The sequence below is a fragment of the Mirounga leonina genome, unplaced genomic scaffold (assembly GCF_011800145.1).
Source record: "Mirounga leonina isolate KUSES-001 unplaced genomic scaffold, KU_Mleo_1.0 Mir_173, whole genome shotgun sequence".
NCBI classification, from domain to species: Eukaryota; Metazoa; Chordata; class Mammalia; order Carnivora; family Phocidae; genus Mirounga; species Mirounga leonina.
In genome coordinates this window covers 3,934,998-3,960,992 of record NW_023270447.1, presented here as the reverse complement: position 1 = coordinate 3,960,992, position 25,995 = coordinate 3,934,998, and the positions used below count along the sequence as shown (strand labels likewise).

Below are 25,995 nucleotides of genomic sequence, written 5' to 3'. Positions count from 1 at the left end.
CAATGACTAAAACAACATCTGGCATGCAGTAAACACTCAAATACTTAATATGCACTAATTAAAGGTCTCTCTTGCAGAGTTATTGTGAAGTGCCCAGCATAATACTTGTATATGTAGGCTCTCCGTCACTAGTTGGTGTGATGAAGACAGACGAATGTGTTAGCATCAGACCTATTCTGAGAGAGAAACTGGCAGCACAAGATGAAACTAGAATCATTTACTCAGGCACTGAAGAGGCACAAGAACCATACATACCTAGTTAAGAAAGTGAACCCATGAGAATGAAGAGAACAGAGCAACAAGCAATAGAGACCTGGGGAGGAACACCCCCAGAAATCCCCTTGAGGCCTAGTGGGTACAGCCTGACCAGCTCAGGGATGCCTACAGAGGTTGCAGGGTTGCACCTCCTTGCTTGCCTTTGAGACATTTAGTTTCTGACAGAAAGTGCTTTCATTTGTTTCTATTCCTCTCTGTGATTTGTCTTTCATCTCTGGCCATTTTTAAAGATTTTATCACTGGTTCTTAGTAGTTTGGTTATGATGTTCCTTGGTGTGTTTTTCTTTGTGTTTATTCTGCTTGGGGTTCATGGAGCTTCTTGGACCTGTGGTTTACAGTTTTCCTCAAGTTTGGAAATTCTCCAGCCATTATTTTTACCTGCCCCTCCTTCTGTTTTCCTCACCTACAGATTCTAGCCCCCAGCCTCCCTGAGCTCAGAAAGAGTGACCCCTGCACTCAGAAAGACCACCTGGCTGTGTTGGGGTTCTCCCTGCCGTGCAGGCTGGAAGGACCCTGAAGGAAACCACTTTGGGCTTTCTTCATTGATTTCCCTTCTCTCAGGACCAGTCCTGTACTGCCTGTTGTCCAGTGTATGAAACTGTTATTTTACATGTGCTGTAAAAATGTTCTAGTTATTTAGAGCAGGAGGGAAAGTCCGGTTCCTGTTACTCCATCATTGCCAGAGTAGAACCATTTTAGGGCCTCTGAAAGCCAGTGTGCAGGGGCGGCGCTCAGCAAGGTCCCTTCAAATTCTGATTGTCTGTAGCTGTGAATGAATGTTCACTGGTGTTTTGAATGTTCCTGTTTCTTCTGCAGAATGAGTCTGTAAGAACAGGAGCCTCTGAGCAGTCAACTGAAAGGTCCAATTCAGTCCACAGTAGGCTGGTAACCAGTACATTACTCCCATTTTTTAGAATTTCCTCTTAAAATTCCACGTGGGAAGAGACCAGTCACGGTGGTTGCTTAAATACCTGTTTTAGTCACAAGGCTTGCAAATTTTAAGTTTTTAGTATTGTCCATATTTCATTAATACAGGTCAGTCAGTACCTGGAATATCAGGGCAAAGGCTAAGCTGCTATTAATAAAGATAACCAAAAATAGAGTGGCCAGGCTGATGAGACAGCTTTGCCTCAAAAGGTGACCCAAGGCCTCTCCATTTTGCCCTTCACCATCTTCCTTACCTGTTGTCAAACTTGGATGGCTACCAGTCCAGAGCAAGCAATTTCTCTTTAAGCAAGTGAGACAGAGTTGACACATCCCCATTCATGTTCCGTGGGGCGGGGAACTAAGTCACATGCCAACACCTGTCAACAAAGGAGTTTAGGAACTGTGGCCTCTAGCTGAGAAGTCTGTACAGCCTGTAGCCAGAACCATGAAGAAGGAGAGGATAGATTTAGGGGGACAACCAGCAGTATGCCAAACTGAGCTAATGAAGAAATAAACCCCTCTTCAAGATCACTTCACTTTAGGGGCACCTGGGTGGCTCAGTCGGTTAAACGTCCAACTCTTGATTTCAGCTCAGGTCATGATCTCAAGGTTGTGGGACCGAGCCTCCACACTCAACAGGAAGTCTGTTTCTCTCTTTCCCTTTCTCCCTCTCCCCCTCTCCATCTGTCCTTCCCCCTGCTTTCACACACTCTCTCTCATAAATAAATCTTTTTAAAAAAATCACTTCACTTTAAATCTGTATTACACCGGTATAATTTACATTACTGACCACATATAAAGACATTGGCATGGGGCACCTGGTTGGCTCAGTCAATTAAGTGTCCACCTTCGGTTCAGGTCATGATCTCAGGGTCCTGGCATCAAGCCCCATATCAGGCTCCCTGCTCAGCGGGGAGTCTGCTTCTCCCTCTTCCTCTGCCCCTCCCCCTGCTCTTGCTCTCTCTCACTATCTCTCTCTCTCTCTCTCTCTCAAATAAATACTTGAAATCTTTAAAAAAAAAAAAAATGAAGACATTGGCATGTTGACTAAAAGAATTCTTTCTAGAAAGGTACATTAAGACAGCACACACTAAAAACAATCACCCATTAACTGCAAGGCCTGGATAAATTGCCAGTCAGTATATACTCTTGGATGAGATTGATTTTTAGGATTTACATGTAAACAGGTTTCAAGAAAAGATTTCTTGCCACACGCTAAAGATTTAGGAACAATACTAGATTATTGTAGGAATAAGTGTGACTAGACTAATCCAACGTATTGATGATAAACATTTAATATTTCAAGTATTTTCTATCTGTGATCTCTTTAAACCGTGTGGAAATCAAATCTAGCCGAAAATGCCTAATGCACTATCTCTTTGAGGGCAAGGTTAACCAGAACAGTTTCAAGCATTACAGCTCAAGATCTTGAAGTGTTTTTTTTTTCCCCCTCCTGTTGTAGGGTGGGGTCCGGAGCTTATGAACAAGTTGTGATCAAACGCTAGAAGTCAAGCTGGTGAACTGAAGCTTCCCTGGGGGGTTGAGACGTGGGCAGTCAAGCTGTCGAGGTACTTCATTCAAGCACTTAGGAGAAAATGAACATATTTTACAAATGAAGCACGTTCCTCTATTAAGAGGAAAGCCAACACCGATTTCTTCTCGGAAAGTACCCACCACCATCCTGTCCCACCCCCCGAAAGGGAACATCAGAACTGTAGCATCCAGGTGCTGGGCCACGTGTTACGGCTTCCGCGGTCACTGCATAGGATAATGAAAAGCCTGCTTTTTCTTTCAGAACCTCCAGGTGGGGAAAGCAACGCTATACATCTGAGTACAGCTCCGTACTGAAGTGTAAAACCTATAGTAGAGGTGCTCAGCAGGTTTGGGCAGTAGTAAGTGAATCATTTGGACCCTATAAATTCTGTCAAGATAGTTATAACCTCTTAAGGAAATCTCCCAGATGCTATCCTACCTACAGTATTGTACTGCTTAGTAACTTTTCTTGATTAAGTAATTGATATAAAGTTTGGGTGTTCATGTTTGGGGGAAAATGTTATACTACAATTTAAACGTGTAGAATGCTTAATTCTCACCGTATCCGTCACAAATGGAGTGTGTTTAAGTCTGAGATATGTGAATGAGTGTAATGCCATTATTTTGCAACACGTATTGTTACTAGTTAATGTTAGATGAGCTGCAGAACTCTACTAGCGCTATAGATGAGATTCATGGTAAGTTTAATATTTAATAGGTTAAGCTCCCATAAGCACCTTAAGAGCTGTTCTAACTGAATAATATCTGCTGGTTTCAGGAGTCAGAATTCAGAACAGGAGGAAAATTGTAGCATGGTCAGAAACAGTGGCCTTTTCTGTGTAAGTTCAGACTTATATCTGAAACTGAAAATTATTCCAAGGAGGTGGCAGATAAGACAGGGGACAGCTGCTTGACATTACTGACATGGACTCGTGGTTTTCTATTTTAAACTCCGCACAATGGGATACTCTGTTTTTTCCTTTACTGTAACAGTAGTTGTTTTGAGACAGTAGACTATAACATAATCCAATATAGCTTTAAAAGTAAGAATATCTGATCTGGATCCAGTTTAACAAGCTCAGCAGATAGACCATCTTTTTATCAGGTGGGAAGTTTTTCTGGTCTTACATGACAAGTTTTAATGTTCTTGGAGTCACTCAGTCACTGAAGAAAAATGCAGGTTCTATAGAACCAGTAATTCCCAGTCCTTACATTCAAAACCGTGTGCAGAAAAAACACGATACGTTAGAATAACTTTCGTCTAGGTATTTTTGTGTTGGCAAAGTCAGGGGAAAATACACTAAGAAAATATTTCAATGTCCAAATGTGGAGATTTGGAAAAATTCTGAGTAGTTCGTGTTAGGGTTTTAGATTTTTTTAACATTCCAAGGATTAGGTATTCTAAATTAACCCAGTTCTATTGCAAATAGATATTTTTAAAAAGGTGAAACCCCATTTTAGAATCTTTTGAATGTTGAGAGATAGAGTTTGAGTCATTAGTAATACTTTTGTTATTTTATTTTGACAAAGGAAAAAAATTGACCTGACCATTTTAGTCTAACCAAGGAAAACCGTTAGCTTAAGTGGTAAAGACTTGCTTGCTCTCTGTAACAAAGTGAGCTGATCCACCATTATATATTATTGGGGGGGGGTCAAAGTTTTTAATAGAGATATGAAACTAGTGTTTACAGATATTTATGACATGTTTTAAGAACATATTTTTCTATTTTCAAAATATTTCTAGGCTATATTTTTTATTGGCACTTCTGCAAATAATTTTGCCATTTTGAAAATGATAAAAGCTATCAATTGTAAGCGAAGTTCAGTGAGGACATTCTTCAGCTATGTAAAAGGTCCTGTAATCCAGGCATTGCCCATCTTATCCTTGCCTGCCCTCGGCCTCCTGATACCTTTATACAAGACTGGCTCTCAGGATTTAAAAGGATATAGAAATATTTTTTTAAAAATGTGGAGATCTTGAAAAGCATAAAAATCATGCCCTCTAGGGCACCTGGGTGGTTCAGTTGGTTAAGCGACTGCCTTCGGCTCAGGTCATGATCCTGGAGTCCCTGGATCGAGTCCCTGGATCGAGTCCCGCATCGGGCTCCCTCTGACCCTCCCCCCCTCTCATGTGCTGTCTCTCTCATTCTCTCTGTCTCAAATAAATAAAAAATCTTTAAAAAAAAAAATCATGCCCTCTATAATTTTAGCAACCACCAGATACATCTTGATTTACGTAGTAGGAAGTCATTTTAATAGAAACACTGATGAGGGAAAAGTCAGCACAAGTCTGGATTCCTTTTATTTTGTGTGGCATTGGTGGGCATACTTTGCAATCACATTTATTTACAGTCCCCTGGAAATATTCGTTAAAGTTTGTTTAAATGTCTGCCTGGCTTTTCTGGTTTTTCTTAGAGCATGTACTGTGTAGCTATATTTTAACGATGTAGCTATTTTTAAAAATTGCTTTTTTTTTTAATTTGGGAATTTTTATTTTTTTAAATTTTTAAATTTGTTTTATTGTGTTATGCTAGTCACCATACAGTACATCATTAGTTTTTGATGTAGTGTTGCTTTTTAAATACCAAGTGCACTTTTGGTTCCATTTGGAGTTGAGAAAATTGGATTCGAAAAATTAGATCTTAATAAATTGGTCTTTATTTAAAGTCAAATTTCAAATCACCCAGTCTTGGAGAATTTGCAAATGTATAACATTGTCTTTGTCTAATCCTATGCTAGAGAAAGATTAATGGTATATTAAAGCTATTTATTTGTGGTCAAATAAGGAAGTCTTAAATACCCTGTTTGGGGGAAATACAGAGGCCGGTCCGAAGCCCACTTCCTGCAACTCGAGCTGGTAACTGAGACCAGAGAGGATGTCGGGTAGCGGGCAGAGCAGCCCTGGGCCATCAGTTTGCATTTTGATGGTTGACTCCCCTTTGAGGTGTGGAAGCCTTCCATATTCAGCAACTGTTGTGGATTAGTACTTTAAAATCTAAGTCTTGACCAAGAATCCTAAAGCCCACCATCCCATTCCAGGAAAATACCATCAGAGAAATGATATCCAAACTAGATTCTTGCATTTTGTTTTGCTTTTGCGGGAAAACTGTGAGCCATCAAGGTCCACCACTTAGCCCATTTGTTACTAGAAGGAAAACAAATCTTCAGCTAACCTCCAACCAAAACATAAGACATTCAGAAGTAATTTTAGACTGGGATTGCCACGCCAACTAGACCACTTTGCAAACTCAAGCTGACAGTATTAAATATTTAAGTGCTCTGAAGTGTTAGGCTACGTAATACTTACATAATCATGTAATAGTGCTTAAAAGAGACTGGGCTTATGTGATGGGGTTGCATTTTATTTCAACAGGTCTAACTGGGACAGTTCAGAAATTATACTTGGTCAGTTCTCTTAAATGGTACGTCATGTGAATATATTCAAGTACTGTAATTGAAATTATTAATGCCCCTTTCTGTGTTGGCTTAGGTACTATGCATAATTTTAATAGCTGAGATGTTTAAGAATATAAAGTCTAAAAATATAAAGGATGAAATAAATTTAAAGACTACTCTGGAAATAAAGGCCTTATTACCTTAGATACATGATTTTTCATAAGAGAATATATACACAGTATATTTTAAATAGTCATGTGGGTGGTCTCTACTCCCTATATGACAAAGTGGCAAAATTTTTTATTTACAACAACAACATAGTCTGCACTTACAAATGTTTATGTTCATCTTATATATATAACAAAATTCTCTTGCTGATATTCATAGACCAAATCCCATGCAGAGGAATACTTAGGATATATTGTTTGATTGTTTTTTGGAAATACATCTTATTCTGGAAGTTGATACAACTTGTGGGTAATCATGTAAATGTTTATGGAAAAAAAATTGTTATGGAAGTGATTCCATTAGTATTGTTCTAATACTTGGAAAATGACCTTCATACTTATATATTTCTTTGACTGTACAACTATAAATCCAGGAAGTTTTTACCCAAAAAAATTTATTGTATTTCTAATAATGTAAAGGTGAATCTTTTACCTGTTCAATAAAAATCATCTTAAACTTTACAATGTGTATACTTTAAAATGTCCGTTAAGATTCTGTCAGAAATCGGTCAGATTCTTGCCAAGGTAAGAAAACAGAAGTAAAAGGATCAGTATAACTTCACCCTGACGGTTTCCCCTCATTTATTACCAGGTGGTGTAGCACAGACTTGAATCCTCCAGTGAAAGACCCTTCTTTTGAACTCTGAGCTTCACCCTGCAGTGGAGGGAGGCGGGGGGTGGGGCATGGGCTCTAGAGTAAGACAGACCTGAGTCTGAATTCAGGCTCCCTTCTTTTTTTTTTTTTTTTTTTTAAAGATTTTATTTATTTATTTGAGAGAGAGAGAATGAGAGAGAGCATGAGAGGGAGGAGGGTCAGAGGGAGAAGCAGACTCCCTGCCGAGCAGGGAGCCCGATGCGGGACTCGATCCTGGGACTCCAGGATCATGACCTGAGCCGAAGGCAGTCGCTTAACCAACTGAGCCACCCAGGCGCCCTCAGGCTCCCTTCTGAACCTGTTTCTTTTTTTTAAGATTTTATTTATTTATTTGAGACAGAGAGAATGAGAGACAGCATGAGAGGGAGGAGGGTCAGAGGGAGAAGCAGACTCCCTGCCGAGCAGGGAGCCCGATGCGGTACTCGATCCAGGGACTCCAGGATCACGACCTGAGCCGAAGGCAGTCGCTTAACCAACTGAGCCACCCAGGCGCCCTGAACCTGTTTCTAATCAAGGATGGAGATAATACTATCACTGACTCTTCTGTGTTATGAGCAAGAACCCATGAACTATTAGGAATATACCACAGTAAGCACTCCTATTGGGCCAAAATTGGCCTTTGTGCAGCATCTACATACATACATTCTAGTGCTAGACACCTAGAAGATGGTCAATAAAGAGGCCACCATTAGAGGGTAAGATCCTCACGGAAATGATGCTCAGTGCCACCACTGTCCAGACTATTCCTCCCTTCGACTAGGTCCTCACAGGGGAACAGCGCCAGCACATTCCCTTTGCTGATACTCAAATGACAATAGCCATGTAAAGAGCAATGGGGTTCACTGTGGGTTTGCACACACATCTCTCTCTCTGCAGATTGCCATGCAGATGAGGAAAGATTATGTGCGCTAAGCAGCAAGACCCCGTGGGATGGGGATCACGGTGCCAGATCACAGCAGAAGCCAGCAAGGCCTCTGATCTGCCCTCATACTCCCCTGCCCACATCTCAGGCATGGAGTTCCCAGGCCCAGCCTTTCCCCAACACCCAGTGTTTTTCTCTCCTTCCTCCCTCACATTTTACACCTTCATTCCTGTACCTACATATCACATACCTGGTATGGACAAATCTTTATGTCTGCATGATAGGAAATACTTGGTGGAGTTAATCCATCCCACATCACACAAAATGTAACAAAACTTTAGGAAGCAAACAGAAAAGGCTTACATTTGGACATTCCCTGAGTCGATGACATCTATTCCATATGGCCCCACATGACAAGGAAATAAAATGTCAAGAGACCTTCCTGCCTGAATTACATTAGTTCCTATGCACCTGACTTCTAGAGATTTCTCCTCAACCATTTCTCTTAAACTGATCTTTAAACCATTTAGCAGTGATTTCCAAGTATAATTGCAAAAAGCTTCAAGTTATTTTGCTGCTTATTTGTATCGGGGAGTTCTCAAAGCAGAGTACAATTACCTTTAAGTGGGAAAAGTGTGCCACCTTGTGGTATTTAACTTCAGTGATTCAGTTCAACTCTCTCCCAAGTGACCCTGTGTCTGCCCTTCTTTCCCAGTATTCTATGGAATTAAGACAAAAGGAAAAATACTTTCAATACTAATTTTTTTTTAAGTAAACTCTCTGCCGAACATGGGGCTCGAACTTACAACCCCCAGATCAAGAGTCCCATGCTCTAATGACTAAGCCTGCCTGGTGCCTCTGTTCAATACTAATTTTACATAATTTGAAATACTTGCAAAAAAAGATTTGGAAGCATCAGAGACTTTTACCCTATTTAAGTAAACTGTTTTCCTTTAATGTGGAATTAATAAGACTGTCAGCTCTGTTCTGTGAGGATTCCTACTAGAAAGGACTGGGTGGTCAGCATGATAAATGGCTTCCAGAGGGATGAGGCTAGACAAAGATAGCGGAGTATCAGAGCCTCTTCAACAAATGCAAAGAATCTGACTGGGTCAAGGCTAAGGCACAGGAGTAGGGAGCAATGTGACATTTCTGGGAAAGACCATAAAATGCCGAGCTTAATTTGACTAATTCCAGCCAGAGTCACATGAGAATGAAAAGGAGATGAACGGCAACAGTGCAGGCGAAGAAGAGTCCACAAAACGTGACCGGCACAGGAAGGGCGCAATAGGTAAATGGGCAGAGCATTGATGGCTGACTTCCAAACAATTTGTATAAAAAGCATGGCATGCTGTGGTCTTCAAATACTAGTTGCAAAGAGGTGAAACATCTACCTACAAATTTATGACCTCTGGCTCCTACAAGCTTGTTTTGCAAGACCTCTGGAAAACGCCTATCTGTTCCCTATTGCGGGTTATCCCTGGAAGAGGGGCATCCTCTACCGCGAGCAAGCATGTTAGCCAGTTAAACCACCTGGCATCCTTGAAGGGACGGCTCGAGATTCCACCTTGCACGACGCTCCTCCCTGGCCTCCTGTCAGCAGCTAACACACAGGACCCTGTGTAACGAGGTGCTTTTGTTGGCATCTAGCTGAGGGAATTTCATTTGGAATTAGTCCTTGATACTCAGCGACAGAACTGAGCCCCTGGGGTGGAGAGCAGTACCCCTGAGAGCTCAACTGCAGGGTGTGATGTGCGTGAGGAGACTAGAGTTGAGCAGAGGAAGGGTTGGGAGGACCTGTGGAAGAGTCACTGCCATCTCTAGGGCATGGAAACCAAACTTAAAGCCACAGTGCTGTGAGGACGTGAAGCTTCTAGACCATGGAAACAGTTGGAGGCAAACTCTTGTTCAGACCAAGGGCCAGGGGTGTTCTAATACCTGGTAACACACATTCCACACCTACTCTTGGCGGTGGGCTATGGCCCTATTTTTCCCTCTTAAGAACTGCCTCTCCTACGCCACCACACTTTTCATTACCATTCAGTGCAGGGAAATTCCTTGGAGCAAAGCCATCTTAAAAGCTGAGGCCTTTCTTTACAAACCCTGCAGTCCATTCCAAGGGTTTTCCTAGAAGGAACAATCCACCCCCTGAAAAAGGCACTGGTTCTTGCAAAACTGGAATCTACTTGTAGTTCCAGTTATTGTGAACCTAAGAACCTTTGTTGTCTCTAAGGAGTGAGATGGGAGGGGGTACAAACAGTTCAGGGACACTTTGTCCTTACTTAGTCTGCCATTTTTTAACATAAACTTAAGAAAAAAGTGATCACTTTAATTTTTAAAATTATTTGAGAGAGGATGCACAAGCAAGGGGGAGGGGCAGAAGGAGAGGGAGAAGCAGGCTCCCTACTGAGCAGGGAGCCCAATATGGGGCTTGATCCCAGGACCCTGGGATCATGACCTGAGCCCAAGGCAGACGCTTGATGACTGAGCCACCCAGGTGCCCCAAGCAAAGTGATCATTAAAATGAATGCAAATAGATGGAAATGAATTTATAAAATACATTGCTAGTGATAAAGGAAGCTGCATCAAAAAGTCAATACCATTTATATAAAATAGTATCAGAAGATAGACATTTTAATCCCTCGGAATTCTGAGGAATGGTGGGCAGGGCTGCTGTCTTCAAGAAAGCATTGAATGGGGCGCCTGGGTGGCTCAGTTGGTTAAGCGACTGCCTTCGGCTCAGGTCATGATCCTGGAGTCCCTGGATCGAGTCCCGCATCGGGCTCCCTGCTCGGCAGGGAGCCTGCTTCTCCCTCTGACCCTCCCCCCTCTCATGTGCTCTCTCTCTCTCATTCTCTCTCTCTCAAATAAATAAATAAAATCTTTAAAAAAAAAAAAAAAAGAAAGAAAGAAAGCATTGAATGAGGTGCAGGGAGTTTCCAAAGATGGTGTCGGGAGCAGGTAGTAAGAAAAAAGCATAAAGATTTTAAAGCTTACTTTAGTGTCTACATAGTTCTGAGTTGTCTTCATCTTTAAAGTTTACTTTTACAATTTTTTTTAGATTATAGAAAAACGAGTTTACAGTTTTTAATTGGTAGGGTTGTTCTTTTGGGTTTGGGAGGGATACTAGAGGTAAGATAGAAACCACCATCAAACACCTTAATATCAAGTTTCAGCCAGAGCTGTCAACTTCTTCCTGTTGCTCACCAGTCTCTGCACCCCAAGGCTTCTCAAACCAGGATTTGGCACTGGTTTTATAACAGGAAATTTGTTTTACCTAACATATAAGGGACACATACACAGGCAGGAGTTCCCCTACAGGAAAGCAAAGGGAAGCTCCTTTTAAACATCTCCCCCAGAAAGGGCCTAATATGCAGCCTGCATGGCGGAAAAAGAAACCTACTGATAGCAAAGCATGATTCAAAATTTTAAAATTCCCTCATGTCCCCTTTTCACAGGAAGCTGCTGGAAAATAAAGGAGGGATGAAGGGGAGGTGGCCATCAAACACTGCCCTCTGGAGGGTGGGTTTTACATGAGTGGGGGAATGCACTGGGAGGGGAAGGGAGAGCAGAGAGCAAGTTGAACAGGGACAGTGAGGACACCTGGGTGGCTCAGTCGGTGAAGCGCCTGCCTTCAGCTCAGGTCATGATCTCAGCGTCCTAGGATCGAGCCCCATGTCAGGCTCCCTGCTCGGTGGGGGGCCTGCTTCTCCCTCTCCCCACTGTTCTTACTCAAAATATTTTAAAATTTGAGAGTGAGAGAGCATAAGCTGGGGGGTGGGGGAAGAGCTTGATGCAGGGCTCCATCCCAGGACCCTGGGATCATGACTGGAGCTGAAGGCAGACGCTTAACCCACTGAGCCACCCAGGCGCCCCTCAAGTTGTTTTAAAAGAGTGGCTGGAGAGGACTCGTCTTTATTTCAGTAGGTCCCCACACTGAGACACCTGAAATCTGGCTAGAACTTTACACAACTCATTTTGTATATAAAGCAGAGAAGATACTGTAAAAAGTAGCAACCCTAAAGATTTTGTCAGAGCACAAGCAGGGGGAGTGGCAGGCAAAGCAGGCTCCCCACTGAGCAAGGGGCCCCATGTGGGGCTCGATCCCAGGACCTTGGGATCATGACCTGAGCTGAAGGCAGACACTTAACCCGACAGCCACCCAGGCGCCCCTAGGGTTGCCACTTTTCTTAATCAGGTATTGGATGTTCGGTCCCAACCTTAAAAGACTGTTCACTTTCTAGACCTGCAACATGCCCTGCTGTGAGAACTGGCTGCCTAGATAAGAGGATGAGCCCTTATCTAACACTGCTAAGATTAACACAGCTACCTTACAAGGAACATTACTCTGGGCCAGGCAGTCGTCTTAGTGCTTAAACTCGAGGCAGTTATTGCTCCCAGTAGACACAGAAGTGAGCTAAAAATTCCCCTAGCAAACCCAGCTTTGGCTGGGTTTACAACAATAAAGTCTCTAATTGCTTTTGTCCATTTAGAATGATCTCCATTTCCATGCTGCTAAAGGGTAAGTGTACATAGCTTTTTTGTTTATAACAAACTGCCAACTATGGACAAAAACAGCTGCCTTTAGTCTATACTTTAGTGGAACACACATCCACCTTATCTGTGGCCACTTTTCCACCTCAATTCCCGGAAAGCTCAGTGGTTGGCAAGGCTGCAAAGATTTACTAACTCTACAAGAACATCTGACACCTGGCTTAGACCATTAATGAACCTTTCCACGTACAAAGGTCTGTATCAAAATAGAGGGTGAAGACAAATAAAGGATGTAGATCCTGATGTCGCCAGAGACATGGGAAACAGAGTAGCTCCATCACCTACAGCTATCATATGAAAAGGTTCTCAGGAAGGGATGAAGCTTGAACAAAGTAATCAATTAGCCTGGAGGACAACAAGACAAGGGGGCTTGGGCTTGGGCTTGGGCTTGAAACCTTGGCTCTAACAGATGAGAAGGAAGCCATATGCAGAAGTCATGCAGAAGCCTAGAAAGATGGGGGCCTTTTGTTGGGGGGAGGGGAGGGTGTAGCAAGAGTATGTCTTACAGGTCCTATGCATTCGAGATGGAAAAATCCGTCTAGAAAGGTGGGGGTGGAGGGACTGAACAGTTGCTTAACAAGAGATTATGTGATTGGATTCTATTCTTGAGTCCCTTCGTTCCCCACCCTCCTCTTCAAATCCACTTTCTACTTATCAACCCTTCAAAAAAAACCTGAGAACTATGGCCCCAAGAGGCCGTTCCCAGGCACCCACCCCCCACAGCCAGCCTGCCCCTGGTTAGTGAGGCTACGCCTGCTGTGCGCAGATCGGCCCGTGGCCAAAGGTCCTTCGCTCCTTGTTCCTTCCTGGGAGGACATGGACTGGGCACACATCAGCCCAGGAGAAACTACAACTCCCAGCTTTCGAGTGGTAAGGTGATCCTTCCATCTGCTCAGTAAGGAGCAGAACAGTGGTGTAGAACCAACCTTACCAGAAAGCTAGCACATGCCCTGTCCCTTTCTTTGCTCTTTCTCCTTGGAATAGGATTTGGAATATTCAAGTGGTAACAAAAACCCAAAAACACCTTCATCCCTGAGGTGCATCAGAACAGGACAGCAGATGAATAGGTCCCTTTAGGCCAGAGTGTGGTCAGCTAACCTCTATACTCAGGTCTCTCATTTAAACCAGTCCCCCCCCACCCAGGGTGAAGCTGTCCATTCGCAACTGCTACAACAACCCCAATTCCACCCAGGAAGCTGCCAGGGATGAGGCTGCTCTTATCTTCAAATACTTCCTGTATGTTTTAGGCAAATATTACAGTACAGGTGAGCATTTAGCCCAAAGGAGGCAGAAACTTCTGAAACTACTTATTCCCTGGGAAAAGGTTTTATTTGACAATCCAATTTGCTTTAAGAATGTTTAAAGTCACATCCAAGTGGGTCTAACAGAAACATGAACAAGCGCATTTTGCAGCCTCTCCACCCCTGCAAAAAGCATATGAAAAACAAGGTTAGAGAAATTCAAAACCAAGTTGCCCAAACTTACGACTCCAGAACAGGGCTGATTAAATGTTCATCAAAGAGGCGTTGTGTTTGGTAATCAACCAACTCCACCTGCACCGCACTTTGATCTCCGTTCAGTCGAAGTCCCTCAGCAAGTACTGTTCTCAGCTTCTCCATACTACCGGCCACCAAGTGGTTCACCTTCGGATAAATAATGAGTCTTTCCAGGGGTACATAGAACTTCTCTCCCACACTGTAAGGTTTGGGGGACTGCTCTATTTCGGCCCTTTGAGCTTCTGTTAATCCAAACTGTGGGGTACAACTGCCAAGTGGTACCACTCGATTGCCCTCCCTTTTCCTCGGACCCTGGAGAAACCTGCTTTTCATTAAGCCGACTGCTTTGACTGACTCACTACTCAGAGTAAGCCGGAAGTATTTGCTTTGCTGTAAACTCGGGTATGAGGTGGTGTAAACCTGAAGGAAAAATTGGAAGAGGTTTCACTTCATTAGTAACTTCTTACATTATGAACTGTGTATTAACTATACATATCAAATCCTACTAGCTATGTGTGCCACCATGTAATGGGAATCAAGCCTCAAGCACAGTCATTAACTATATGATCTGCTTTAAAAATTCTAATGATCGGGGTGCCTGGGTGGCTCAGTCAGTTAAGCATCTGCCTTCAGCTGAGGTCATGATCCCGGGGTCCTGGGATCGAGCCCCGCATGGGGCTCCCTGCTCAGCGGGAAGCCTGCTTCTCCCTCTCCCACTCCCCCTGCTTGTGTTCCCTCTCTTGCTGTCTGTCAAATAAATAAAATCTTAAAAAAAAATTCTAATGATCAAAAGTCTCCCAAAGCCAATTTTTTCCACCAATTCACACCAACCCAATGTTCCTGCCTGACATTAGAGGGAAATGCTTAGGAAGGCAATGTGCTTATACTTCACCATACCTGCTGAAACCCAAAGGGCCTGAGAAGCTTGGAGGTTCAGCTGCAATACTCATTTCCTGAGCCACACTATGGAGGAAGTGCTGCTGATCCTAACAGATTACAATAGGGGGGTCACTGGCACATCAGCTTGGAGGCTTTCCAGGACTTCTGATCTTTCTCTGTAATGTGCTTTGAGACATGGCAAAAGGCCAGGTGGTCTCCAGGGCGAAGTAGATAGACCAACCCTGAAGGCAGTTGTGGGTATGAAGGATTCTAAACTCATTTACATTTATCTCTACAGTGGGGACCCCTACAGAGTTCACCATCCTAACCCACGTGCTTCTTACCCTGGTCACTACCTCAAAGAATACTCACAACTTCATAAACGTGTTCCTCTGGGACGTGTTCCTCTGGGACGTGTTCCTCTGGCTCGGAAATGCTCCATTCAGTCGCCTTTGCTATGTTTTTCTGGAAGACCCCTATCTGGGTACAGTATCCAACATGCTCAGCTCCTGCTGGTGGATCCCCCACACCAGTGAACTCTACAGAGTAATTGTACAGTTTTGCCACATCCAAAGCCCTAAAATCAAAAGAAACGCATTTTTGAAAGGTATGGTTAAATTAAAAATCTCCAGGGCGCCTGGGTGGCTCAGTTGTTAAGCGTCTGCCTTCGGCTCAGGTCATGATCCCAGGGTCCTGGGATCGAGTCCCGCATCGGGTTCCCTGCTCAGCGGGAGGCCCGCTTCTCCCTCTCCCACTCCCCCTGCTTGTGTTCCTACTCTCGCTGTCTCTCTCTGTTAAATAAATAAATAAAATCTTTAAAAAAAAAAAAAAATTAAAAATCTCCAGTAGAATAGAAAATACAATGAGCTAAAATACTTCGCAACTTGCAAATTCTTACAGCAATACATAATGCCATACAGGGTTTGCTTACTTCTGAGGGGCTTTAGGGTCCTGAGTCAAGTTTCCAGGTAATCACAAAAATGTGGAGACAGGGAAAGTTATGGAGCAGAGTGTAGGCATGAAAAAGGAGAACACAATGGCTACATACCCAAGTCCTATTTGGGTTTGCAATCATGCCAGAAACATGACCATCTGTCCATCTGTCAAGGAACACTTGTGCCAGGGTATGAGGCTCACCCTCACTGCCCTACACACACCCCCTTCCTGTTTTGTTTCATCTCCACACCAGTACTCCTACTCCTGACTTCATATCAGAAGACACCTGGTGCCCCACTTTGCTTAGCTGCCTGAGACCAAAAACTTCCATTTATTTTGCCCAAATATGGTGGTCCCTTTTATTAAATACCAAGCTGAATTTTGGGAAATTTTATTAGGATAAAAAACTTCAGTAATGTATAGGTATCAAGATTGACTTCCTGTGGGGTAATCTCCCCCCACGCCCCCCAACCCCACCACAAAAGTCACAAAAACATTTACGAACTCACCACGTCTGAAATTGCGTTCTGTTCCACTCAAATCTGTGATCTGGATCTCTAAAGGTTGATGCTGGAAACAGGGGATTGAATTCAGAGTTTGGTGTGCTGATGACAACCATGCCAGGAGAAAAGTACCCAAATACGACTTCAGGAAACTTGGCCAGATCTTCAGAATCTAAGTGTTCTATCCTGAAATGGTCAACGGGAAAGACAATGCAATTATTTTCCTAGTTGATTTAGCAAAACAATCTCTACATTTATCCCTTCTGAATCTTTGTAACGGTACTTACATGACCTAAAACCAACTATTCCTAAATACTTACCCTGCCCCTGGACCATGTTGCCCCCTCTTTCAGGGCTCTCTGGGCCTCACTGTCAGTAACTAGAAAGTATGAGCATAAGTATAAGCTCCCCAGGAGGCCTGCAGTGCTATGTGACTAGAACACATGCCCCACAAAAGTTGTGGGTTTAGGCATCAGATCCCAGTAGATTCTCACCCACACCCAAGGACCAGATCAGCTGCCCCAGTAGAGGCGGCCACTAGACCCAGTGAGCCATTTCTATCCTGATGCTGTATGTTAATCTAACCCACTTCTATCTTTGCCTTAAAGAGGAACAGGAGAGGGGCGCCTGGGTGGCTCAGTCAGTTAGGCGGCTGCCTTCGGCTCAGGTCATGATCCCAGGCTCCTGGGATCGAGCCCCGCATCGGGCTCCCTGCTCAGCAGAGAGCCTGCTTCTCCCTCTCCCTCTGCCTGCCGCTCTGCCTACTTGTGCTATCTCTGTCAAATAAATAAATGTAAAAAAATAAATAAATAAATAGGAACAGGAGAAGCAATTTGACACTGAGTATATACCTGGAAAATGTAAGGGTTATTTTTTTAAGATTTTTATTTATTTGACAGAGAGCGAGCGAGAGGGAACACAAGCAGGGAGAATAGGAGACGGAGAAGCAGGCTCCCCACCGAGCAGGGAGCCCGACACGGGCCTCAATCCCAGGACCCTGGGATCATGACCTGAGCCGAAGGCACCCAATGACTGAGCCACCCAGGTGCCCCAAAAAAGTTTCTAAAGACACAACTGATACAATTTTTAGGGCAAATGTGCCCATATATCTCCCCATAACCACTACAGCTCAGCAGGCTGGTGATGGGAGGGAAACATAACCTCTCAGACCGGTAAGAGGAAGACACATAGGTAAATGACTCAGGAGCTTCAATTTGGCTTCTTTGCAGCATCAGTGCAAATACTACACATCAAAACATGTATAGTTAGAGCTATAATGCACTTAGAGTGCAATTTATTGCTTTAAATTCACACATCAGAAGAAAAAAAAATCAATGCATAAGCGGAGGAAATAGAGCAAAAATCTGAATCAGAAAAATCATATGACCCAATAATCCCACTCCTAGGGTTAAATGAAACTTGTGTTCATGCAAAACCTGTTCCATGAATGGTATCAGTTATATTCATAATAACTCCACACTGGAAACCCAAATAGCCTTAAATGCTTGAAAAGGCGGCACATCATACAAAGGAATACTCAGGAATAAGGAACAAACTGCCAAGAAATTAGATAATTTTATAGTGTTCTCAAAAACAATGCTGCAAAATGGATGAGTGCTGGCCGGGAGTGAGAGAAAGTTGTGGCCACAAAGGGGTCAGCCCAAGTTTGTTTGGGGGTTAATGGAATGGTTCTGTGCCTTGACTGTAAGTTACATAAACTACATGTGTTAAATTCCACAGAAATGTACCTGTGCTCAAATATATTTTTAAAGATTTGTCAAAGAGAGGATGCATGAACACAAGTGGGGGGGGAGGCAGAGGGAGAAGCAGGCTCCCTGCTGAGCAAGGAGCCCAATATGGGACTCCATCCCAGGACCCTGGGATCATGACCTGAGTCAAAGGCAGACTCTTAACGAGCCACCCAGGCGTCCCTGCTCAAAAATACAGTGTTTAAAAAGTAGGGGCACCTAGGTGGCTCCATGGCTAAGCGTCTACCTTCAGCTCAGGTCCCTAGGATCCAGCCCCGTGTCCTGTCGGGCCCCCTGCTCAGGGGGGAGCCTGCTTCTCCCTCTGCCTCTGCCTCCCCCACCCCGGCTTATGCTCTTCCTGGTGCTCTTGAGGTCTCTTGCGCTCAAAATCCTTAAAAAATTAGGAAAACTTTAATAGGTGAGTCTGGATACAGGATATTCCTGGTGCTATTTTGCAGCTCCTCCATCTGTAAATCTGAAATTAAAGTCAATCCCGTCAACCTGCCTTACAAATAAATTTGATTACAACTTAAATCTAGTTAGGACACTCAATTTACTGAGAACTAATTCAGAGTTGTCTAATAAATTTATACAGTAAGAATCAATTTTAATACTTACAATTCAATACATGTTATCAAATCAAATCCACACAAACGGGAGTCTTTTTGTACAGCAGAACCACGGTACAAGGTTATGGTCAAATCTAGTTCCCGAGGAACGATGTACCCCCCCACTCCTGGAGACAACCTACCCCTGCAAAAACAGAAGGGAAATTAACACTATAATCTATTCAGAATCTCACCAGCTATAGAATTCTGATGATCTGCTCCTCTGATCAGTGTCTACCTAAGTGAGTTTTCCATGACTTGAGGTAGTAAGCATGAGGTCATAGGGTAACTTCCTCATAGATTACTGGCCAATGAGAACAAGATTGAATACTGCCGATTCTCTCGCCATTTAATACTTTTGGTCTTCCAGCTCCCTTTGGATCAGTGATTAGCTTTCTTTAGAAGAAAAACAGTCCTGGGCGCCTGGGTGGCTCAGTCGTTGAGCGTCTGCCTTCGGCTCAGGTCATGATCCAGGGTCCTGGGATGGAGTCCCACATCGGGCTCCCTGCTCGGCAGGAAGCCTGCTTCTCCCTCTCCCACTCCCCCTGCTTGTGTTCCTGCTCTCGCTATTTCTCTCTCTGTCAAATAAATAATAAATAAAATCTTTAAAAAAAAAAAATTTTTTTTTAATAAATAAATAAATAAAAAGAAGAAAAACAGTCCTAAAAAAAATCTGCAAGTCAATATATATGAGACTGGAGAGCTGCTCAGGCTTAAATTGAGAGGTCTGGGACAATTTCAATCCTCTAATGAGTTCTCCTGGTGTCCAGCATTTTGCCATTGAAAATTGAATCTGCAATGCTTTGTCTACTATAATTTAACAGTCTATACTTTCTACGTTAGTAGGAAAAACTACTGTTATCATTCACAATGTTATGGCACAGTCATTCAGTGAGCTTGAGGCTCTCAGTGCCAATCTTAAAATAAGCTGTATAAAACTTGACACTTCCTCATAGTGCTACTAGTTTTAGATTAATGCACAATACTTTCAGAAACTTGGTATTACCCTCCCCATTCAAAGGGTCTGGCAGCAATATCTACTCCAACAAGATATTGAACGCAGCGGTGATATTTCAGCATCCATAAAAGTGTGGCATCACCGAAGCCCAAGTCTGCAATCTACGGATGAAACAGAACATTGAAGACATTATTCCCAGAAGTCAAATAGGACCAAAAACTTACAGAGTGTAAGTGGTTATCAGAATTACCATATAATTATGTCAAGATCTTTTTGGTAGAAAAAAGTACACAAAAAGGAAATTAATCTGAAACTTAAGGGAGGAGTGGGCAGGAAATAAGCTGTTAGTGTTTGGACTGTAAGAAAGGCATTCACATGAGTGCCTGGCACCCAGAACACCCTCAGGGTCTGGCACCCAGAGAACCCCACATGGTAGGCAAGTACCCTATAAAACAGAACTTTGAACCTCTGAGCGGCTTCTAACTTAAGACAAGGGTGCCCGATCTTGACCAATGTTTTAGGGATTTATATTCAGTGTTGTTAATCTAATCCCCTTAATGTACATTTATATGTATTCTTAAATGGATTTCTTAATTATGCACTAAAGTCTTCATTAACCACTCTCACCTAAATTTGATTCCCACTTTAGGAGGAAAAGAAAATTAAGACTTAAGTTTAATGGCACCCAATCCCAAAGATATCCCAAATCAGCTTCTAGGGTAGCTAACTGGCTCTAATCCAGCCTTAAGGGGCTATCTGCAGATTTTAACTATTTTTGGATACTCAGACATGAAAGATACCATATTATCCTAAGATGCACAAAGTGTTAAATCTGGAACAGACTAAAGTTTACCTCAAAATTCACTCTATCAGAAAACCAATTACAGCATTTACTAAGTTGCTTCCAAAAAAAATTCCCCTCTGGAAAAAGGGACTATAACTATACCTTAGCAATAGGCACATTCAACCTATATTCAATCCAATTTTTCCTCAGATGTGTTTCATTTTTTTACCTTCAGTATTTTAGGTAAACCTTGCAATCTACCACAATATTGCACCCTTAGCCACACGCAGTAATTTTCCTTTCTGAAGCTGGTATATTTATGGGACAGTGGGAGAAGGGTTACATAGCATCAAAAAAAAACCTAATCTGGGCTCCTGGGTGGCTCAGTTGGTTAAGCAACTGCCTTCAGCTCAGGTCGTGATCCCAGAGTCCCAGGATCGAGTCCTGCATCGGGCTCCCTGCTCGGCAGGGAGTCTGCTTCTCCCTCTCACCCTACCCCCTCTTGTGCTCTCTCTCTCTGTTTCAAATAAATAAAATAAAATCTTTGGAAAAAAAAAAAAAACTAATCTAGGGGTGCCTGGGTGGCTCGGTTGGTTAAGCGTCTGCCTTCAGCTCAGGTCATGATCCCAGGGTTCTGGGATGGAGTCCCACATCAGGCTCCCTGATCAGCCAGGAGTCTGCTTCTCCCTTTGCCTCTCCCCTCCAGCTTATGCTCTCACTCTAAAATAAAATCTTTAAAAAACCTAGTCCAAAAGCAAACTACAGCCTTAGGAAGTTTTAAACTGCTTTTTACATAGTATACCCAATTTCTTGTTAACCAAAATTTAGCTCAAGCTTCTCCTTCCCACAGACCCCTGAAATTTACCCTGCCCTCAGTCTGAAGACAGAAGCAGCCTGTATTTAAGGCCCCCTCCTAGAAAACAGGATAGCCTTAGATTAACACATTATACTCTCCAATCACACCACTTTTATCCCACTCCCCCACAAATCAGTTGTTTACTCTAGAGAAAAACCTTTTTCCCCTTTTTCCCCAACTATTGATGCATGCAGATCTTATGGTCAGTGTTCTCCCTATTGCACTAATCCCTTTCCTTCCTTGCAACACATCTTCAAATAGTCTCTGCTTACTTGCCAAATCCTTAAGTTTTTCTTGTATTTTTTGACTAAACAGTTGATAAGACAGTCTTAAGTGTTTGGAAAGATACCTACCTTCTTGAGTCCATGTCGATTCACTAAGTTTTTAACAAAGTAGTATCTCTGTTCGTACACTGGTGGTTTGAACTCAATCACTTTCTTGCTGGGAACTTCACAATTATCCACACTGTTGCACTGAAACAGAAATCATGTGCAACTTCAGGAATTAAGGAAAAACCAGCTTCATTTCCCAATTACTTGGTAAAATCCATTGGCCTTTCAACCACCTCTGTCCAAAAAAAAAAAAAATCACCCAGTGGTACTGCATTTCCTCCATGGTTCATCCAAGCCTCCACGGTCTTTTATCTTTTATTAAGTGATAATCTGGCTTTATGCTTCTGAGAGCTTAGAGTCAGCTGAAGGGAAAACTACTAATGCATTTAACAAGTCTAAGTCTCCTAGCCACAAGGGACCTTTAATGAACTGCCAAAGACTGGAATACAGGTAGGCAGGAGACTGAGACTCATTGACCAAACTAAAGTCTGGCTCCTCTAAGCCGTCTTCTGATTAGGCCTTGACCTGGACACCATCCTTTCTTGGGCCTGCTTAGCCCAGTTTAGCAAGAATCCTACTAAGTCAATTTAGAGAATTCCCCACCCTTAATCTCACAATCTGATCAAATTCCTTGCCACCACCCCTTAATAATCTGATCCCCCTGAGCTGCCTTATCAAGAATCCTATTAAATTCTGCTTAACACCCAAAACTCATGGTCTCTTCCATCCGCTCAGCCCTTCTGCTCATGGCTATAAATCCCCAGCAGTTGAAAATGGGGGTTTTCACCATCTCTCCTCTACTACAATGCTCTTGTGGTGGTAGTCCTGACTAAAGACTTCCTTTTTATTTAAGTCTTAATAAGGCATTTTTAAGTGTTCAGTAACCACGTGTAGCATGTGGCTACCTATCGGACAGCACACACTCCAAATGTGGTTCCCATTGGTCCTCTTTACCTGGATTTCCTTGAAATGCAGAATCTCAGGCCTCACCCCACACCTCCTCAATTCAGCATCTTTCGTGAACAAAATCGCCCGCGGATCCAAAAGCACATTAACACTACTAAAATACCACTTAAGAGTATTTTTAAAGTAGATTTTGCTACTTAAAATAACTGATACTTTTTTTCACTTCATATACAAATATGGAATTTTATCTATGTATATCCTTGTTCGATCCCATCCAACACCAAGAAATGCTAGGAGCTAAATTTGAGATTTTACTTTTAACTACTTCACAATCCATCTCAGGGATACCTCTTGAGAGTCATACAAGCAGGTTTAAGAAAAGCAGCATTACCTGTTTGTTTTCTTCCATTTTGTTTCCAAGTTCAAGTTTTCTTGACACAAAAAAGCCAATGTATCCTTCAAGCTCTATGAATCAGCAATGACCCAACTGTAAATACAAAATGTAAATACAAAACAGTTTTTTATAAAGGAGACTGGACGCAATAGCTGCCTAGATCAACAAGGGACAGAGCAAGCTTCCTCCCTTCTCTTTACCTGTTACCATCTAATCTAATCAACAAAATTTGCTTAATAAGCATGGCTTCAGATAAAACAGGCTCAGAAAGCCCATGTCACTTTTCACCAGGACAAACCTAGCTAAATGCAGTTAACTCCCCTTCTTCCCTTTTCCTGTTAGGTTTGATACAATCTGAACAATCCTATGAATTATGACTGTTTCATCAAAGCCCTCTCTCAAGTTTATTATCTGCTTCATCATTTTTTAATCAGGCTCCACCACCAACGTCGGACTTTAATTCATGCCCATGAGATCAAGAATCGCATGCTCTACCCCGTGAGACAGCAGGCACCCCCAAACTGCTTTTCAATCACTTCCTCATCCATGATCAAAATGAAATTTCAAGGAGGAAAAAAAAATGCCCGAAGTAACTGAGAAGCTAAAACCACTTCCGATATCCAGTTCGCTGATGGACTTGAATTTAAATTTTGGTTCTCAGCCTAAAATGTACACAACATGTCAATCACCAACTCAGAGGAGTTACTAAGTCGTATCTCACCGCCCCCGCCCCCCCAAGCGACCTAACGTCAGCGTCCTCATAGCGCGTGAGTACCCGGTCCCCGCACGTCTTTCCCACGAAGGAGCACAGCAGCGGGGAAGGCGAAGCGCCGCGAACACCAGGGGCTAGTCCGTAGCCGCCACTGTATTTAACTCCAGGCCCCGCCCCTGACGCCCCCGCACGCACCGCCCCGCTGCGTGACGTTACCCGCCGGCGATCACACCTGCGGCGCCCACACCTGCGCCGCGGGCGCTGCCGCCGTCCGCTCTCGCCTGCAGCCCGACAGCCCTGTGCCTCCAGGTCCCAGGCTGCGAGGCGTCGGTTTTGCGTCTCTTAACGGCCGCTGTGGCGCATGCCCCGAAGCCATTTTGGAGGGGTCCCTCCGAACCTTGCAGGAGACCCCTGTCTCCGCCACGTCCCCCGCTGGCGCGCGGCTGCGACCCGGCCTGGGCCGCCGGGGGCCGAGACTGTGGGGCCGAGGCGGCGCCGCGCCAGGCGCGTCTGCGGGCCGCGAGCAGGGCGGCCGGCTCCGGCGGCTGTTGCGTTCCTGGCTCTCTTTTCGCACAAAGAACAGAAAACGGTCCCGGGCGGCGGAAGGCAGCAAGGCCAGCGGCGAGGCTGAGCGCGAGCCGGCGGCCGGCTTGTGTCCTAATCCGCCGTCTCTCAGATCCTAGGAACAATCCACAGGGGCCTGGAGGACACTCTGGACTGGGTAAAGTCGGTCCAGTAACACCTGAGCTCAGAAGAACGTTCTTTCAGCCCCCAGCCCTCCACCTGGTAATTTCTGCATGCTGGGGGTGCAACTGTGTGATCTCTTAGAAAAGTTACTGTATCAAGTCCTGCCCCTGCCAGACATCCAACCTGACACTTTATAATCAGTTATTTCTTTATTGTATGTGGTGGAGGAGTTTAAGGAGGGGAAGAGAAGATGCGAAGCTGCTTTCTTTGGGAAAAATATCTTTTTAGTCCATTGTAAGAGACTCAAAAGCTGGTGTTTGTTAATTAATAATCCGCTAATATACCGTAAATTGTGTTAGAACTGTACTTTCAAATGCTTAATACCACAATATGCAAAGGACAGTACTAACAGCTTTGGAATGTCACAAAAATAGATTACACAATTCTTGTCTTTGGTGTTTTGAGCGGTCTGGTCTCATAGTAAAAAAACAACTCAAGCTTCACTGTTGGAGACGTTCCTATTGGCCTGGGGAAACTGCAGTTTTAGTAGACTGTCTTCATTAGAGGAGCATATTCCTTATTACAGGATATATAATTTAAACACAATCTTAAAAGTTAAGTGAATTCTACTTCTGGCTATTTTTAAATTCATTAAACAAAGGAGGCCATTAGAATGAGGTGTCACGAATGCCTGGGCAGCCTACATAAGCAAACCCAAACCTAAGCCTGTAGATGCCTCAAGGTTAAAACATGGAGACCTAAGAGTATACAATGGCAGCCACCTAGGCTTTCCCAAATAAGGTACCTGGTGAAGCAGTAACCAATCAAATCATTTCCTTGCTTGGCTTGGCATCTTCCCTATAGAAGTCTTTCCTCTAGTTCCTGGCAGTGGTTAGGACCTACCCGATCCAAATTGATGTTTGCTCCAATTCTTAAAAATTTCGATATGCTTCAGTTTATCTATTAACAGTTTATATGCAAAAGAATTGAAAGCAGAGACTGGAACAGATATTTGCACACCAGTGTTCACAGCAGTCACATTCAGAACAGCAAAAGGTAGCAACAATCCACATGTCCATCAATAGGTAAAAGTTGTGTATACATACAATGAAATATTGTTCAGCCTTTAATAGGAATGAAATTCTAACATGCTACAATATGGTTGAAACTTGAAGATGTTATGCTAAGTGATAAGCCAGTCACAAAAAGGACAAATACTGTAAGGGGGCAGGGAGAGGAGGAAAAATAATTTTCAGTGGCATACTTTTGGGGATATCAGATTTTAGTACTGTTCGTTGTCTTTGAGGTTTTGTTATCTACCTGCAAACTGGACTGGATCTTAAAATCTAGTTTTCTCCAATAGATACGGAGATTTTCAATTTTCTCCCACTCTTCTGACTTGGGATCAATAAGAACAAAAACTGTCGTTTTCCCAAAACCCTGAAAGCTGAAGTGGGATGACTTGATGTAAACTCCACAAAGTCACCACAACAGCTCATGTATGGACAGCCTTCATGCCTTCTTATGTGGGCCAAACCAGAAAGTTCACTGGAACACGAGACACGTGATGACATCACGAGACATTCAAACTGCAACCCAGGAGAATCTATGATTACCACTGCCTCTCCTCACTCTGACTGAAGCTGATTCAAGCCCAACATCTAGAAATCTTCTCGACTAACTGCCCTCTGGACCCAAAAACTCAGTTTATAGTCTGTTCCATTAACTTTTGTTTTTCCTTTGTTTCCATAGAAATGCCTCTTAAT

At 43.3% G+C, this 25,995-nt stretch overlaps 2 protein-coding genes across 3 annotated transcripts in view; one reads left to right on the top strand and one right to left on the bottom strand.

The window, feature by feature from the left end:
- FAM102B (family with sequence similarity 102 member B) overlaps window positions 1–4,664 on the top strand; it is an 84,278-nt gene extending 79,614 nt beyond the window's left edge. The window contains exon 11 of the mRNA XM_035017891.1: window positions 2,666–4,664. Within this exon, the coding sequence (XP_034873782.1) occupies window positions 2,666–2,708 (43 nt within the window). The 3' untranslated portion in view covers window positions 2,709–4,664. The remainder of the gene's footprint in view (window positions 1–2,665) is intronic.
- Window positions 4,665–12,537: 7,873 nt separating this feature from the next.
- HENMT1 (HEN methyltransferase 1) lies at window positions 12,538–23,892 on the bottom strand. 2 transcript variants are annotated; one of them, XM_035017890.1, is made up of 8 exons: window positions 23,790–23,892; window positions 22,828–22,923; window positions 21,552–21,671; window positions 19,607–19,719; window positions 18,611–18,745; window positions 16,251–16,430; window positions 15,178–15,382; window positions 12,538–14,346 (listed from the first exon to the last, which is right to left on the bottom strand). In XM_035017890.1, exons 2-8 carry the CDS (start codon window positions 22,843–22,845, stop codon window positions 13,912–13,914), a joined length of 1,206 nt encoding a protein of 401 aa, XP_034873781.1. In that variant the 5' UTR covers window positions 22,846–22,923; window positions 23,790–23,892; the 3' UTR covers window positions 12,538–13,911. The 2 variants fall into 2 exon arrangements, with proteins under 2 accessions (XP_034873781.1, XP_034873780.1); XM_035017889.1 differs by lacking the exon at window positions 23,790–23,892 and adding an exon at window positions 23,574–23,610.
- Window positions 23,893–25,995: the final 2,103 nt, after the last annotated feature.

Bases quoted from the DNA above. Each gene is read 5' to 3' on its own strand.
- HENMT1 (XM_035017890.1), bottom strand. The intron at 16,431-18,610 runs GTAAGTATTAAA...TGACCATTTCAG, and splicing joins TTGATAACATGTATTGAATT to GATAGAACACTTAGATTCTG. The intron at 15,383-16,250 runs GTGAGTTCGTAA...TTTTGATTTTAG, and splicing joins AGAACGCAATTTCAGACGTG to GGCTTTGGATGTGGCAAAAC.